This window comes from Scatophagus argus, chromosome 3 (genome assembly GCF_020382885.2).
Source record: "Scatophagus argus isolate fScaArg1 chromosome 3, fScaArg1.pri, whole genome shotgun sequence".
NCBI classification, from domain to species: Eukaryota; Metazoa; Chordata; class Actinopteri; family Scatophagidae; genus Scatophagus; species Scatophagus argus.
The window spans coordinates 7,314,343-7,331,115 of record NC_058495.1 but is presented as its reverse complement, the minus strand read 5'-3'; the positions used below and the strand labels follow the sequence as shown (position 1 = coordinate 7,331,115).

The following is a 16,773-nucleotide window of genomic DNA, read 5'->3' as shown; positions in this document are numbered from 1 at the left end:
GGACTGTCAGGTTCAAAACAAAAAAAAAAATAAGTGATGTGATTTGAAAGTAGGTCATGTACTCTGAAAAACTGGAATATCTAAAAAGAAAGTTGTTTTACATCCAATTTCACGCTGTGTACAGAAAATTCTGTGTATTCTGTAATTCTCACCACTTTATTTTTACTTGAACACACACACACACACACTCACACACATGCACCAAGTGGTTGCAGATTGGGGATTACCAATTGCGGACTTGTCTTAAGGGATAAACCACCGGGATAAAGGCTCTCTCTGACCAGTCTCTTTGAGTTAAGACAGAAGAAAAACCAGAAAGGGAAAAGGAAGAGGACGGGTAACTTGTGGACATCCATCACTATTCAAAAATAAGTAAAGGTAGGATAATATAGTTTTTCTATCATTACTTCTCTCACCTTTGAATTACACCAAATACATTATCTGTCTTTTGTGCTCTGGACCTGTTTTTTTTTCTTTTTTTTTCTTATTACAATTTCCTCTTGTGAGAGAAAAATATACAATTTAATCCACAAACAAATTAGTCAAAATGTTTAAAACGAACAGGATTTGAGGTTTGAAATCTGACTAGTTTCCCCTGATAAAATCATACTGATTCATAAGATAATCGAGGAATGCTGGTCTATTTCATAGTGTATATTAAATAGTGCTATGAAACTCTTAAACTGATATATAATTTTCTATTTGTTCTATCTACTCACGATAATATCGACAGTGTTAGATTTGTAATCAGTTTAGGTCTGCAGATAATTCTGATAACATGGATAACATGACTCATAAATGTTTTTTTCTTTAGTTTTTCTCACTAATAATCCAAAAAACTAACTTGTTTTCAGCAATGAGGAGCTTAGGCAGCTCTGTCACGGGCATTAAATTTATGCTTCAAAACAATGCACCCCTCCCACCTCAGATCTCCCTCCCCCACAAATGCCTTTCCTTATTCCATAAGAGTATTATCCAAATATTTCTCACGTGCCCAAAGCAGTTCTGTCTTGCAAGCAACTCTACTAAGGCCCTCTGTGAACTAACTCATTGTATCCCATAAGTTAGTAAAAAGTTCAATAAACTAGGACAATTCTTCAACAACACCTAAATGTTGTGAAATCAAGTGAGGATTTGGGTATAGGGATTTCTGAAACAAGTCAGTGTGTTTCTAATATCCATTCCATTCCTGAAAAATCTGATTTTTCAGTCTACCATGGCAATAATGTCAGCGTGTTTTTCAGTGAGCACAGTCTTTCACGTGACAAGAAACCCACTTCCTATACCAGTATGGATATGCAATTTATGTACGACCTTTTAGGGTAAGTGTCCAACCTTACTCATCTAAAATATTTTGTAAAGGTAAAATCCCTGCCTTCCTCTCAAATCTCTATATTCTCTTTCAGGGAAAATGCTTGGTTGTACATCAGCGTTACCTTGGTGGTGCTGTGGACTATAGTGTGGCTGTACAGAGACAGCCTGGAGATTGAGGACATCACTGACAAGTATGTCTTTGTGACTGGCTGCGACTCAGGGTTTGGAAACCTGCTGTGTAAGAAGCTCGATCGCAAAGGTTTCCGTGTGCTAGCTGGCTGTCTCACAGAAAAAGGGGCTGATGACCTAAAGAGGGTGGCGGGGCCTTATTTGAAGACTGTCTTGCTGGATGTGACCAATCAGGACAGCATCCAGAAAGCCATGGAGTGGTCCAAGAAGGAGGTTGGCGATAAGGGTGAGAGATGATGTTGCATTATTTGAATATAAAGTGATTCAATCAAATTTCATAAGGTAGATCTCCAACATGAAGTATGCTCTTCCGCCTTTTGTGTTCATTTCTTTGGGGTTCAGGACTTTGGGGTCTTGTGAATAATGCTGGACGCTCATTACCCATGGGCCCCTCTGAGTGGATGAAAGTTGAGGATTTTCACAGCACACTGAAGGTCAACATGAATGGAGTGATTGCCATGACAATGACTTTCCTGCCTCTCATCAAAAAGGCTCGTGGACGTATTGTAAATGTAGCATCAGTGCTGGGCAGGGTGGCTGCAAACGGTGGTGGATATTGCATCTCCAAGTTTGCAGTGGAGTCTTTCTCTGACTGTCTCAGGTAAGATTTACACAGCATCCATCCATCCAGCATCCAGCCACCAATGTTTTCCAGCTCCCACTGATATACAATGCTTCCAGAGAATTCTGGGCCTAGCACATGGTCTTCTCTCAGTTGGACATACTCAGAAAATTTGCAAAGGGACCCACTGAGCAGGTATCCTAATCTGACGCCCACACCACCTCAGCTGCACGCTGCAGACTCTGCCTGCTTCACAGAGAACATGTTAGTCAGGTTCAGGATCTCCACAAAGTGTTCTTTCTTCTGCTCAACAATATCCCCAGTCTGGCTCTGCAGTTCTCATCTCTGACTGAAGACAGCCTGGGCCAAGCCCTGCTTTTCCTTTCTGAATCAATTTTCACAACTTCCTTGAGGTCAGCCTTCTCCATAGCACCCCCCCACCCCCTCCCATAGCCAGGTTTTTGCTTCAATGACTGCCAAAGCTGTAGCCATTCTGGCCTCTCAGTTTGGTTTACTATACTGTCTGGCTATACTATTGTGTTTTCATTTCTTACACTCAAGCTTCTGCTAATTTTTAGAGGTTAACATAAAAGGCTGCAACCAGTGGTACAAATCTGCTCTGCTGTATCTATATCTATATCTATGATATATATATATATATATATATAAAGGAATAAACTGGCATGTGTGTATTCTACATCAAATCTCTGTTTTCAGGAGAGATATAAACTACTTTGGAGTCAATGTGTGCATCATTGAGCCAGGGTTTTTCAAAACTGCAGTGACAAGCCTCGATCCCCTTGAGAGGGAGCTGCATCGCCTGTGGAACCAGCTCAGCCCTGAAGTGCAAGCCAGCTATGGAGACAAGTACCTTGATAAGTGTAAGTAGATTGCTAATATTTATTTGGACTGGATAATGCAAACTATGAATACAAATCACTTCTGTTTTACATTTGTCCCTCAGAAATAATCAAAAGTGTCCAATAAATATCATTCTTAAATTGGAAATTAAAGTTATACTATGCAGGAGTTTCAGTTAAATTCAATGAGTAGGTTCTTACAAAAAGAATCTCTCTCAATCATCACTTGTGAAACACCAGAGGTATATGGTGGTGTCTGTATCTACAGAGACCCTGCTGTCTGGCTTTATATTCCTATGTTCCTCTCTTCTATTTTGCTGCATACATGACATTTCTTGGAGTCAGCTACTCTGGAGAGAGACTGACTGTTGTGTGTCATTCATGAGACTCACCAATCAACCATTTTTCTAGCTAACTGCACCTTTGAATGGTGTGTTTACAACCAGTAACTGACAAGTCCTGCGTAGTATGTCTTTAAGCTTTTTTGAAATTATAATAAAATGTGAGTCTTTGCTAGTTTTTCATAACAAATTTCTCTATTTAGCAGTTTTCCAAATTTTGGAAAACATTCATATTTGTCTGTATTTTGATACATCGCATTTATTTCCTCAAATTAAGTTGCTTTGCTTACTATGTAATGCATACATTTGTCGGTGATGCAGTTAAGTTTTATTCTGATTTTCAGACATCAAGGTCCAGCGTTTGATCATGAATGCTGTTTGCGACTCTGACCTTACCAAGGTGACAAACTGCATGGAGCACGCTCTGACTGCTGCCTACCCACGCACCAGATACAGTGCAGGCTGGGATGCCAAGCTTCTCTGGATCCCCCTGTCCTACATGCCTTCCTGTGTGGTTGATATTGGGCTAAAACTGGTGCTCCCTCGTCCTTCAAAGAGTGTGTAACTCATGTTAACTTAAAAGACTTGAAGTTATCAGTCTTTCTGTGTCATTTTAATGCAGTACAAAGTTTAGCTTAAAGAAATTAATATTTTGCCTTTTAAAATACCCATATCTAACACCTTATCTACATTGGCCATGGAGTGATCTGACATTGCCATTATTCCATTTATATGAGCATAATCTGCCATGTAAAAGTATTAAATAGTTAGACAATATATAAAAAAAACAATGAAAATGTATTGTATAATTCACAATGGAATTATTGTTTTGTTTATTAACACTGTGCTGTGCCTTTTGACACTGTTATTTAAGTTCCTTGATATGGATCCTTAATATATTAAACATTATAAGCAAAACACACAGGATTTTACTATCAAGAAGCTGTATTTCTCAGAATGTTAACAACAGCTTATTGTGAACACAACAGAAATACCATGAAAAAATGTCTTTCACTCAGTGAAGTGGAGCTACATCATGATGGTTTCTCAACTGCCTTTTTGAATGTGAACATCTATGAAGATATATGAAAAACTGTGTTTGTGATTTTCATGTTTTGATTTAAGTTCAAGTGTTGCTCCACATTGGGACGAGGCACTTTTTTGTTAAATTCAAAATCTCAAAGTGGTTCAACAAACGTTTTCCACAGCTCCTGAAAATCATGAGCATTTTCAAGTCTTTTTCACATGATTTTAATGTGAACATTTGTGTTGTGATGAACAGCTGTGTGTCAATAACTTCCTGCAGGTGTGAATTCACACACAGGAGTTGGCTACACACACGAGTGTTACCTGCGTGTGAAGGAAGGAAGTTTTCAGGTGCTTTGGAAAAGTATTGGTATTTTTTTGCAAGCCTCAGGGAACTCCAACAGTTTCAGGGGAGGCTCAGTGAATGAGAGGGAAAAATCATTACATTTGTTATTACTTTACTTATCAGTCGCAGGTAGAATAGCCGAGATGTGTGTGATTTGGTTAGAGATACAGCAGTTTTGGTGGATTTTACTTTGTTTTTCAATCTTTCCCAGGGTCAAAAACTAATAACTTTCTTAGGACAGAGTGTTTTCTGATGTATTTGGTGTAGCTGATGTTATGACAAACAAACAGCAATACCAGGCTTTCTTGGCTAACTTGTTTAGTATGTATAGAATCAAATAACATCATCACGATCCCATGGGCATCAAGGAACTGAACAAGACTAAGACCCACAGTCTCTGATTCTGAAAACCTCTGATCTATAGCTATTCATGAATTTCACATGCATTTTTTATTTTGTCATTACTAGCATGATCAATTAAAGCTCTGTAATACATTTCAAGTATAATGCTTAACAGTGGCACGAAAAGAAATTGCTCAGGTAAAAGTAACTCAGCTGTGTACATAAGCACAGTACTTGAGTAAATTTTATTTGTTGCGTTGCTGCATTGCATTCCAAACCAAATCAATCACCAGCTTGTCACCAATATTATGGGAACAGACCAGCGTACAGGGTAAATAATGTAAACACGTAAGGAACAGCAGTTAACAATTAGTGTTAGAAATGTGGTCAATTTTTGATAGCAGTCATTTTAAGTGAATGAAACACAAGAATGACTGCTGTTTACAAGAGTTTACTGTTCACTTGAACAAGTCCATTCAAAGTCCCCCAGTTCTGGAGTAGGAGACATGCTTTTCTACAGCATCACAGGAGGAAAAGAGCAGGTGCCCATTTCATACTATCTATCTATCTACAGTTGAACCAGAAGTTTACATGCACTGTATAAAAAGACACATAATCTTTTTTTTTTTCACTGTCTGACATTAAATCAGATGAAATTTTTCCTGTTTTAGGTCAGTTAGGATTCCCAAAATTATTTCTATTTGCTAAATGCCAGAATAATGAGAGAGATAATTTTTTAGACAGTTTTTTATTACTTTCTTCAAAGTCAGAAGCTTATATACGTTTCAAAAGTATTTGGTTCCATTGCCTTTAAACTGTATGACTTGGGTCAAACATTTTAGATATCCTTCCACAAGCTTCTCACAATAGTTGACAAGATGTTGGCAAAATCACATCTTGCATCACAACACTGATATTGGAGATAATTATAAGTAGGAATAAATATTAAATAAGAAAAAGATGTATTCAAATGTATGAAAAAAAAAATACATTGATGGAGTGTTCTAACAAACCATCAACAACTGCATGCAGCCACTGTAATAGTTAAAACCATTACACACACAAAGTATATAGCAGAGTACATAATAGTGAAATCAAAGTATTTCATTCCTAGTAAGAGCCTCTGAGTGCCTTTGCATTATGCTTTTTCCTTTTTTTCAGGTGTGTTAGTGAAAACATCATCCTGCTGATCCAGGCCTTCAGACACAAATTTGATGTGGTTGCACAGAGGATAAATGAAATCTCCAACACAGTGTAAAACCAAAGTGATGGAAAAGTAAACATGTATTGTTTACTTGTTCCTGATATTATCAAATGAATTGTTAATTGTGTAATCTGTAGAGGTCCCAGTGACATAGTGTGACAACATAAAGCATAACATTGTTGTTGGAATATATGCTCTCTGCTAAGGTAGTCGAGGACACTTAAAAATGGGCTTTCTTTTACGTATGCTGCCCACTTTATACCACTTTGCAGCAAATGTAATGTCTCATGCTGCAAATAGTGGGTGAAACAACATGATTGACAGCTGAGCGCTTGGTCAGGTAGTCATACGTGGGAACTCTATCACAACTACTCAACCACGGCTCCACCAGTTGGTGTGGTTTAGTCGCCTGTTACTGTGAGTCTCTTTTGTATCTTGGCTTTAGGTTGCAGACTACATTCCCCAGTTTAGCCCACAGCTGTGGGTGTGACTGTGGATGACCAGAGGTAAGAAAAGCAAATTTGTACCTGACAAACCAATCTCAGTGCAAGGTCCACTTAGTAGCTGTTCAGGAGCTTTCAGCTGAATCACACAAACTTACTAAGCAGATGGAGTTATTACAGCAGTCACTGAATTCTAGATGTTTAAATAAAACATTTTCCAGAACTCTTTTAAGACATCTCATCCTTGTTGCCTTAAAAATTGACACTGATTTGACATGACTGTGTGTTATGATTGAAAGTTCCAACTATAGCTACAACTGTTGAATTGACCTTTGATGAAATTCACTGTTCCAAGACCATGAATTAACACTCAGTCTCAACAGATTTGTCAGTTACATGATTCTGGTATCGGACGTTTCAGGGTTTGCATGTTCTCCCTGTGCCTGGGTTTTCTTAAGATGCTCTGGTTTCCTCCCGCAGTCCAAAGACATGCAGGTAAATCGGTAAATTTTCTGTAGGTGAGTGTGAATGATTGTCTGTCTCTGTGTGTTAGTCTAGACTGTCTATGGTGTACCTTAACAGACTGATGACCACTGCACAACATGTCCTTGGCTAAACAGATGCAACATACTGGTGCTGAAGCAAATAATCAATGCATAATGTTCTTTCTATTCATTAGCATTAGCTTTTTGATTGAACTCGTGTTTGGTTTTAATAAAGCTGTAGTTTAGTATGAACGCAAAGTAAACACAAGGATATGATGGTGTCAGTCAGTGACACAGAAAATTTTACAAACTTGAACTGTACAAATGTTTCAGTCCTTTTTATATTTTTACGTCCAGAAGACAACAGAAATCCCTCTGTTCATGGAGTTTGTGGAGTATGATTACATTCTTCTGATGAGAGTCAGCAACTTTCTGATTATAAAAGTTCATTTGAACAAAGTGAAATGTCTTCTTCTGATTGCTGCATACACATTTCTTGAACAAATGAGTCTGTTAATGTCATTATTTTTAATTTGTATATACCAATTTCTCATTACATTGAAGCATTTCTTTAATTAGAAAATTGTTCAAATTGATTCTGAAAAAACATCCATCTTGTTTTTGTTTAATTGAAAATCACTGGCTTGTTTTGGGTAATGAACAAGTCCCACCAGCCCCATATGGAGTGCAATATGTTCTAGTTAAGCGCCTGCAGCTCGTTGAGCGTGTCTGTTGATGTGTTGATGATCTCTATGACAAAAAGCCAAGGGGGAGAAATGTAATACAGCAGCAGCAGCAGCAAAAACATCCTAATTTATGAAACCTTTTAATAAATCTTGTCTTACTGACACAACATGACTGCTTTTCCTGGTGACATTCAAAGATTTTCATACATATTCACATATTCAGAATCAACAGTTTTATGTTTTTGCAGTTATCTGACATCCTGTTCTTTCCTTGTGCTGTCCCACAATCATCATGTATTTACAGAAATAAGTGACCCACATTTTGTTTCCAGTCTCATTCAAACAAGGCAGAGAAGTTTGACTATGTAAGTAGAAGCAGTCCCTTATCTGTTCCTTGCCTGTTAAGACCATGAATGTGAAACTGTGACGTGATTAGTGAGCTGCAGTACGCATATGATTTTGTCTTTGTTTACCGAAATTATGGGGTTTGTGAAAAAGATGGCAGGCCAAGAGTATGTGGGATTCAGCAATGCCTTGTGAGTGCCCACACCCCTTTGTGCATTTCCACATTATCATGTTAGGGGGGATCCACATGACCTCTTGAACCTGGGAGCTGTTTGCGGAGAGCAAAAATCCCCAATCTGGCCAAACTAAGAGAGAGAACCTTATGCATTGGCCAGGGTCCTCTTGACTTTGTGGTTCTGAAATCATCTGGTTGAGTATATCAGAACCACTGTAGGCCGAGCCCTTCAGTCAGTCAGGTAGTCATGATAATCATATTTCATTCACCAGTGTTATCCGATGGGAGCAGATATGATTGGTGCCCTGGACTTCTACTTCCAGGTAAACCGCTCTGGCATAAATGGAGCTTTTCATGAAGAATCATTAATCAACCCTTTGTTGTTCTTGTGTAGTCCGATATTGCTTAAGCTGTAGTGAAAGTGGTTTCGGTGGCTTTGAAAATGAATCAATCCCCTTTTGGTCACAGTTTTGCCCCAGTGAGATGACCTTTGAATCAGGAAGTGCAAAGTCTGTGATCAATTAGATGTTCAGTGGAGATGTGTCTGCACTGAGAGCGTACATTACCAGCAAACCTGGTTATTTTTCTAATATAGCACGTGGCCTTCAGGATGTTAAATACTGCTCTGCATCGACTGATAGAAGTCTCTGCAATCCTATTGTGGGGGTGAATACCATTTTTCCAATAGTTGTTCTTTCACTTTGTGTCTTGATGATAATAATTAACAGCACTGTCAAGCACTTCAGTTCTCTCATCAAACCACTTAGTGACTCTTTTTAACTGCATGGAAGCATCTACATTCATTAAGTTTGTCCTTTTATTTTTCACATCTCTGGGATTGAGCTATTCACAATGCTGTCAAAATATAGCAAATACAGATGTTGCACAGCATTGATTATCTATATGTGTGTTATTAAAAATTATTTATTGTTTAAACTGTAAATTTAATTTCTGTATTTTATTTCTCATGAGCATAAAAAATGTTTCTAGTACTGAAAATTACAATAGTTTGACTGTCATTTATTTCTTTAGATTTGCTCTTTCCTCCATGGATATGGACCTGGAAGATGATTCCCAAACAGCACTACATATCACTGCAGTAGAGGCTGAACCCCACATGATCTGTTCATCTGTGGTGTGGTGATATTTATTGAATGAGCAACAGTAAATCAGTTCCACAAGCAAACTGTAAAGCAAACAGGCAGCAAATCTGCATGACCACTTGGAAAAAAATAAACTCTGTAACACATCCTCAGATCTTAAAGTTGAAAGAAGACAGCTAAAAAACATGAAACAAAATAAAACATGAGACAATGAGTGTGAGCATCCTTTTAGTTTAGCTGTACCTGTTAATATGGGATAAGTTTCACCTTCATTCTTATTGACTTACAAATTCTTAAATTATTTCTTCAGTAAAGTCCCACCTAACTTTATCCTTAGAAGAGATTTAGAGTGTAAATCAAAAAGGAAAAAAATACCTGTGTGGAGTCTTTACATGGGCATTTTAAAATGGAGAACCGAAATGTGTAACGTTTAATGTAAACTACATCTTGAGTGGTGGAGTATGATAAGACGCTAAATTTCTTTTGGTTGAAGACACATTAATCTTTGCAGGGAGAAAGTGCATGTCACACCTGTCCCATCATGTCCTGTCTGGTAGAACAGATATGATAACCATTACATTTCATTCTGCCAGACTGCTGCATATTAACAGTGAAATGAGAGACCACATAGCAAGTCCATCACTACATGCTCCAGTGTCTTTCTAAACCGACAGAGTGAAGAGTTACAGATTTCAGCTTCAAAATACTCGATTTTTGTAATGAGAACTGGTTTTCCACAGTGACTGAAGAGCACCTTCATCACACACTCACAACCTTCTATAAATCTAGTTGAAATGATAATTGTATTTTACATACATTGTGCATTGACTTTTACATATGTTGCTGTTCTCCATGTGCACACTGTTCACCCCTCAGTATTTCTCAATGTGTCACACTTACACTTGTTAAATTATGTGTTTCGACACTCACAGCAGTAATTAGTGCTAAGTTAGTTTGCACTTCATTTGTTTTTGTGATTAACTGAATCACAGTATGCCTGGATCACATTATACGAAATCACTAATGAATCAGCTCACAGACCTTTAAAGAGCACCATATGGTCAATTATTTGTCTTCTGTTGTGGTGTTTACTCACACCACAGATTTAATGCAGCGTCTTTAACAGTAACAGTTTTCTACAGAAGCCTTGGGAGTAATAACTGTTTTCATCCAAATGAAATAGGCAGAGCTTTGCACTCTGGAAGGATTAATCATACAACAGTTTTTCTTTTTTTTTCTGTGTAGTACAGGCTGTATTTATATTTTCTGCCCCCACAATACAGCGTGTGCTTCGATAAACTCATAAATTGTGAACAGTTTGTTAGTTAGGCTGGTACTTTCCAATTGTCCCTGATGGAGAAAACTAATTTTGCTCAGAATAATCCTTATTGAGATGTTCTGTCTTTTTTCCCATCTGTCTCCTGAGGATGTTCTAATCATAGTGGAACTACCATGTTTAAAGTAAGTTTTTACCATTAATTGAAAATGTACATTAGATGTACAAGCATAACCACAACCACAAAGAGTAGGTACTTGATGTAACTTAGTAATGTTAGTATATTTTAATGTTTTATATTTCTCATGCATGTGGCTATTATCACTTTCATCCGGGGTCATGTATCTTCTCATGTTATTCTTACTGCCTTGGTACAATGAACCATTTTATCTCGTTTGCCCCTACTTATGTATGCACACACAGCCTCACACATGTAAGTAAATGGTACAAGAGTTGATCCAAACTTAAATCTATATGCAGTTAACCATAATGGCCAATCAAGTGAGTTACTTTTATGTGTTTACTTGTGTTGGACCCAGAGAACTTTCTGAATTTTCCATAAATAATAGATCTACTCTTGACATGTGATGCATTCTACATATCATGAATTGATAATTGCCTTGTGAAGTGTGCAATGCTGATTTCTCTCTCCTTCTTTATCTTTACTCACTGCTGTGCAGGAGGGAGGATATACCAGCTGATGATGCCTTTGTGAATCTGCTGAACGACTACCAGCAGGTCTGCAGTCAGCAGGAAACACAGCACACTGAGGCTGAACATTCCCTGAAGCTGGACACCACAGGGCATGGTGTGATGCCTGTAAGCAGAGTCCTCAACATGTTTGGGCATTCGTGCAATCTGTCAAGATTTACAATCTAAATATTATGTTCACATTTATCATATTTATTTGTAGCACATCAGATAAGTGCCAAATATAGATTAGAATATGACCATATAAACATGAATGAAATATGCAAACTGCAGTAAAGGAAGATATGTATCAGTGACAAGGAAAATGATAGGAGCATGTGAACAGAATATAAAGTAAGTAAGAAAGTACAATGGAAACAAAAACAATAACACAACAAGCCAAGAGAATACAGTGCAGTTTTGTGTGAATAATAATATGATGCATACAAACTCTATCTATCTTTAAATCAGTACTGCTGGAATACATCATCAATTTGGACACAATGCTCATGTCGTCATAAGATTCATAAGAGGCTGCACTGAGCTGAGGTTGGTGGAGCACGTCTGATAAAAGATGGATTTAGACTGCTTTTCATTACTTACAGAAGTACATTTTTACTGTTATCTGTTTTTATTATGGGCGGCACAGTGGTGCAGTGGTTAGCACTGTCGCCTCATAGCAAGAGGGTTCCAGGTTTGAATCCCGGTCTGGGCCCTTCTATGTGGAGTTTGCATGTTCTCCCTGTGCATGCGTGGGTTTTCTCCGGGTACTCCGGCTTCCTCCCACCTAATGTGCATTTACCTAATGCACATTAGGTAAACTTTCAGAGAGTAATTTATTACATGAAATACTGTGATTGATGACATCCATTAAACACTTTTTATTAATCTGCCACCCACCATTTGATTTTGTTTTGATTTTGTCCGGGTAGTCAATGCATCATGCAGTCATAAATTTGTTTTGTTTGTTAAATGTTAAACAGCATGTACTAAATCAGCTGAATGTGGGAATACATGATGAAGCAGCAGGAGGAGAAGTCTGGTGTTATGAGAAGGTGTTTGGTTTAGCTTTAAATGTTGTAAATGTAAGAGTTTCTAAACAAAACAATTCTGGTTAGAAAGGATAAAACTAATGTGTGCTGAGTCATAACTAGCTCATTTTAACAGACCTTCTCTCCTTTTATATATTACTAGTTAATCACTTTTAACAGCCCTGTACTTTACTTGTAGATATTAGAGTAAATCGGTGCTGGCAGACTGTCCTTGTAGTGGTCTCCTTTATGGAGCTGATAGAGGCTGAGATGAAGGCGAACACTGGTTCCTGCCACAGTACACGTGTGCTTCACTTTTCCTAGCCTCCACCAGACGGCACTGTGCCTCCGTCAAAGAAATTTCTCTGATCTCAGCTGGTAAACTCTGCATCAGCGGTAGAAGCTGTAGTTCCCTGCAGTTTAAGAACATTATGATGAGGGATTATATAACAGTGGTCTGACATCCAAAGAGATCACTGCTTTTTAAAAAGCATTCAATAAAATCAACCATTAGTAAGCAATCACAACCCTGTGGAAGCAGCTTTCTGCCTCAAGGAACACAGCAGCTGAGGTATCAGTCTGTACCTTCTTTAGTGAATACAATTGGCTCTTTGCTGTTGTGTTTTGCTTTCCAAAATAATGACAGTCTTGGACCAAATACCCTTTCTGTATGAACTAAATTGTTTGTGGATAAAGACAACGTTAATGTGCTGGAATTAGAATGAAAACGAGCTACTCAAGCTTTTTACCAGATTTTCTTGCTGAGGAGAGAGGGTAAAAAAAAAAAAAAAGACTGAACTCTGAGAGAATAGGTATAAATTGAGTGAAATTTGTTGTTGTTTTCATCATGCTTTAGAATGTAATTGGTTCTAGCAAGAGCTGCAAGGCAGCAAGATTGGTATTGATGTTTTTGTCCATGCTTGCAATGAGGCTCCGGGGATGTCAGTCTGTTGGGTGGTTGGTCAGTCACTTTAGAGAAGACTGAAACATATTTACTATGTGATAGATTTCCATGAAATTTTGGGCAGATGTGTGGTCCTCAGAGCATGAATCTCAATTATTTTGACAATTTCCTCACCTTTCCTCTGGCAGCACCACAAGCTTTGCATTATTTGGTTTTGGATAAAATTTCTTGTAAAGTGTTGGAAGGATTCCCATGAAATGCAGAATGTCCTCCCATCGATGAACTGTGATGTCATAAATGGTGCACTGGGTTTTCATCCCAAGCCATCATCAGGCCAAAAATTTAAGAGCATTCCCATCAGCCTCAGCTATACTTTATTTTTAGTGCTAATAAGCAAATATTAGTATGTTAATATCCAAAATTTAAAATAATGAACGTACATGCTAAACATCAGCATTAACATTCTGAGCATTTCCACATGCTGACTTTAGCTTAAATTACCAGTTTGTCTGAGTAGAAGGTACTCTTTGGTGTTGTAATGAAGTTGTTTGACTTTTCACTTACAAAAACAGCAGGTAATCAACTGGCACATTCATGATCTAGTGGAGGTTGTTGTGGGACAAGATGTGATCAGTTGGCTGGGAGGCCATCTCGTAGGAGCTCGAGGATTGCTTCAGTGGAGACCCAATACAGTGTGTGTAAGGGAACTTCTGAGAATATATCACACAGAATAGCCACTCTCTGCTTACCCCTGACAGTGTGTTAAATTGAGAGAAGAAAATTTCTCATCACAAGAATATGATTAATCAAGTGAATGAGTTGTAATGAGTCCTACAGGGAAACTGTTTCTCATTATGTAGAGGACAACAGAAATTATGACAGATACATTAACATTTTGATTTTGTTCCATCAGCTGACAAATTTTTTTTTGCCATTAATTTTGTGCTGATTAGCTCACATAATAATCAGTGATTAGTTTCACCATCTTGTCTGGGTATCTCAAAGTGATATGCTGAGATTAATAAATATTTAAAGAGCCATTGTGTTGTTGATCCCTTCCTTCCAAGTACACATTATATGAAGTGAAGTTTTCAATATGAAGAATCAGTAGTTCACTTGAAAAGCTCGCAGTTTTATTATTGAAGCCAGTTGTACATGCTTAGACTTTCTTGCTGCTTTATACTTTTAGTCACGAAAGTACCCAATAGTATGTTAAGTACTTAAAAATACCTTCACCCAAAGCAGCTAAAAGTTGAAAATGTCTTAGATGTTATTGCATCACATCAATAATAATAATAATAATAATAAATAATGATCCAATAATATTACACCTAAGCACCTAACATTTTGACAGTTTTTCTCAACATATTTCCCTCTTAGGATAAAGTAAGGTTGGGTTTTCCTCGCACTTATTGGACATGCAGGTTTTGGGTTTCACATTTTTTTCTGCACGCCTGGAGATTTTCTAGGTTTTGATTTGGAGATGGTTTGACAACCTTTCCCACACAGTTAGTTATTGTATATTTTTGTTATGAATAATATTCTGTATTTGTACAGGTCTGAATAACAGCAGAATGTCTGCATGTTTGCATTTTCTTGGGTTTCCTGTTGGGACCCTGATCTTCTCCAGTCCAGTGATAGAAGGATGGACTCGAGTTCCCACGACAACAGGAACAAGCATATAGTGGAGCATGGTCATAAAAACATAATGCCTGGAAGTTAAACATGTGAATGTGAATTTGTTTTAGCTTTATGACACTCAGAGGAAATGTTATGTGTAGAGTATTTGCATGCCTTAGTATTCAACTGGCAATAGACAAGTTTTTTTGTTTTTTTTTTTTTGTTTGTTTTTTTTTTTTGCTTTAACTCATTATTAAGAAGTTTATTGGACAACTTAATGGTGAAAGAATAATCACACCATCTATGTTTACTTTGGTTCCCAATAAACTTCACTCCTTGCTATGCAATTCTGTCTTCCAGCAGGTACAAAATGTTCAAGGAAAATGAAGGCTGACTGGCTTTCTGCTTTTCAGTCTTCTAATTTGATTTAATTTCAATTCATCCTGACATAACTGAATTAACCCTGATTATTGTTTGTATCCATACAATACCTGGACAGGGCTTGGCTGTCAGGGCCATCAGGGCATACTCTACTGGTTTCGTTAAAATCAGAATCATGTTTTTTTTTTTAAATTAGTTTAGTAGTTATATTTTTTTAAAAAAAGAATCTGAATTGAAGCATGTGAAACATGTCTCAATTGAATTACTTGTTCGGTATGCTACTGGAAATATTACTGGATGAATTTTATGAGACAACCCTGCTCTGAGCTCTAAAGTGAGGTGAAACTTCAACTCTAGGTTGTTGTGCACGATCCCTGACAAAAGATTTGAGCTTGTTGAGCTTTTCCTGCGTATCCTTTGACTGTGTGAAGGCACATTTCACACTTATTACATTTGAGAATTTTCAACTTCAATTTTTTGTTCCTTTTTTTTTTGTGGCTTTCTTTAGATTTTTTTTTTTTTTTTCACTCTGCTGATGTACTCTTCAGAAATAAATATGCAGTCCTGTCTGGCTAGAACTGCATATTTTTGCAAGAGCCTTGAAAGTAGGCGGGAAAAATCTATTGGCATCTTCTCTGCAGAGAAGACATTTGATATAGAACAGCCAAGTGCAGCCAGAGGAAGGCCAGACCCTCGTACGAAGTGCAGAGAACTGAACTGTTTCGAAAAGCACAAAAGGCTGCTGTTTGTTGTATTGCTGAAATCACAGCTGTTCGCACAATTCAAACATTTCATGTCAGAACTCAGGAGTCTAGATGAGACCTGGGGTGCAGCATCAAAGACCCTGACTGGACCCCCACAGTACACTACTGCACCTGGGTATGCAGATACTGAAGCTCATTGTTCTTTAATTTGGTCATTTGTTAATTACGAATTACTTATAAAAGGGCATTCTAGAGTTTTAAGTTTATTGTCTAAGATTTTTTCCCACAATACAAAATCATCTTAAGTTTTGTTTTTCAGTTGGATTGACAGTTAATGTTATACTTGCTTTCAAGCCTTTTTTTAACTTAATTGTTAGGTTCTTTCTCATTTCAAAGGCCTGGGAACTCTAAATTTATAATGGTCTAATCACATCTTTTTGTTAAGCCTTTGCAATAAAAAGCAATTTTACTGAATATCTGCTATTTCACTGAAAGCAGGATTGAATTATTCCAATCTGTGAAAGCATTTTACATTAAAATCAATTTAATATTCAAAGATCTTCTCACATAAAGTCCCTCATATGACAAATTACTCATTAATGCAACTGTCTGAATAGATGTACTGTACTTTGTACTTTTTGTACTCTCACACCTAAATCACGTCACCTCCAGTTGCTCAAAGCTTTTCTAAGATGACCAGTGCCTGCTGTCTCCCCCACAAGATACAACACAAAAACTGAAGCAAG

General features: G+C 37.5%; 1 protein-coding gene across 1 annotated transcript; it reads left to right on the top strand.

The window, feature by feature from the left end:
* The first annotated feature begins 1,290 nt into the window (after window positions 1-1,290).
* Window positions 1,291-4,174, top strand: rdh5 (retinol dehydrogenase 5 (11-cis/9-cis)). Its single transcript, XM_046385303.1, has 5 exons — window positions 1,291-1,322; window positions 1,407-1,729; window positions 1,846-2,104; window positions 2,783-2,946; window positions 3,611-4,174. Exons 1-5 carry the CDS (start codon window positions 1,291-1,293, stop codon window positions 3,829-3,831), a joined length of 999 nt encoding a protein of 332 aa, XP_046241259.1. The 3' UTR covers window positions 3,832-4,174.
* Window positions 4,175-16,773: the final 12,599 nt, after the last annotated feature.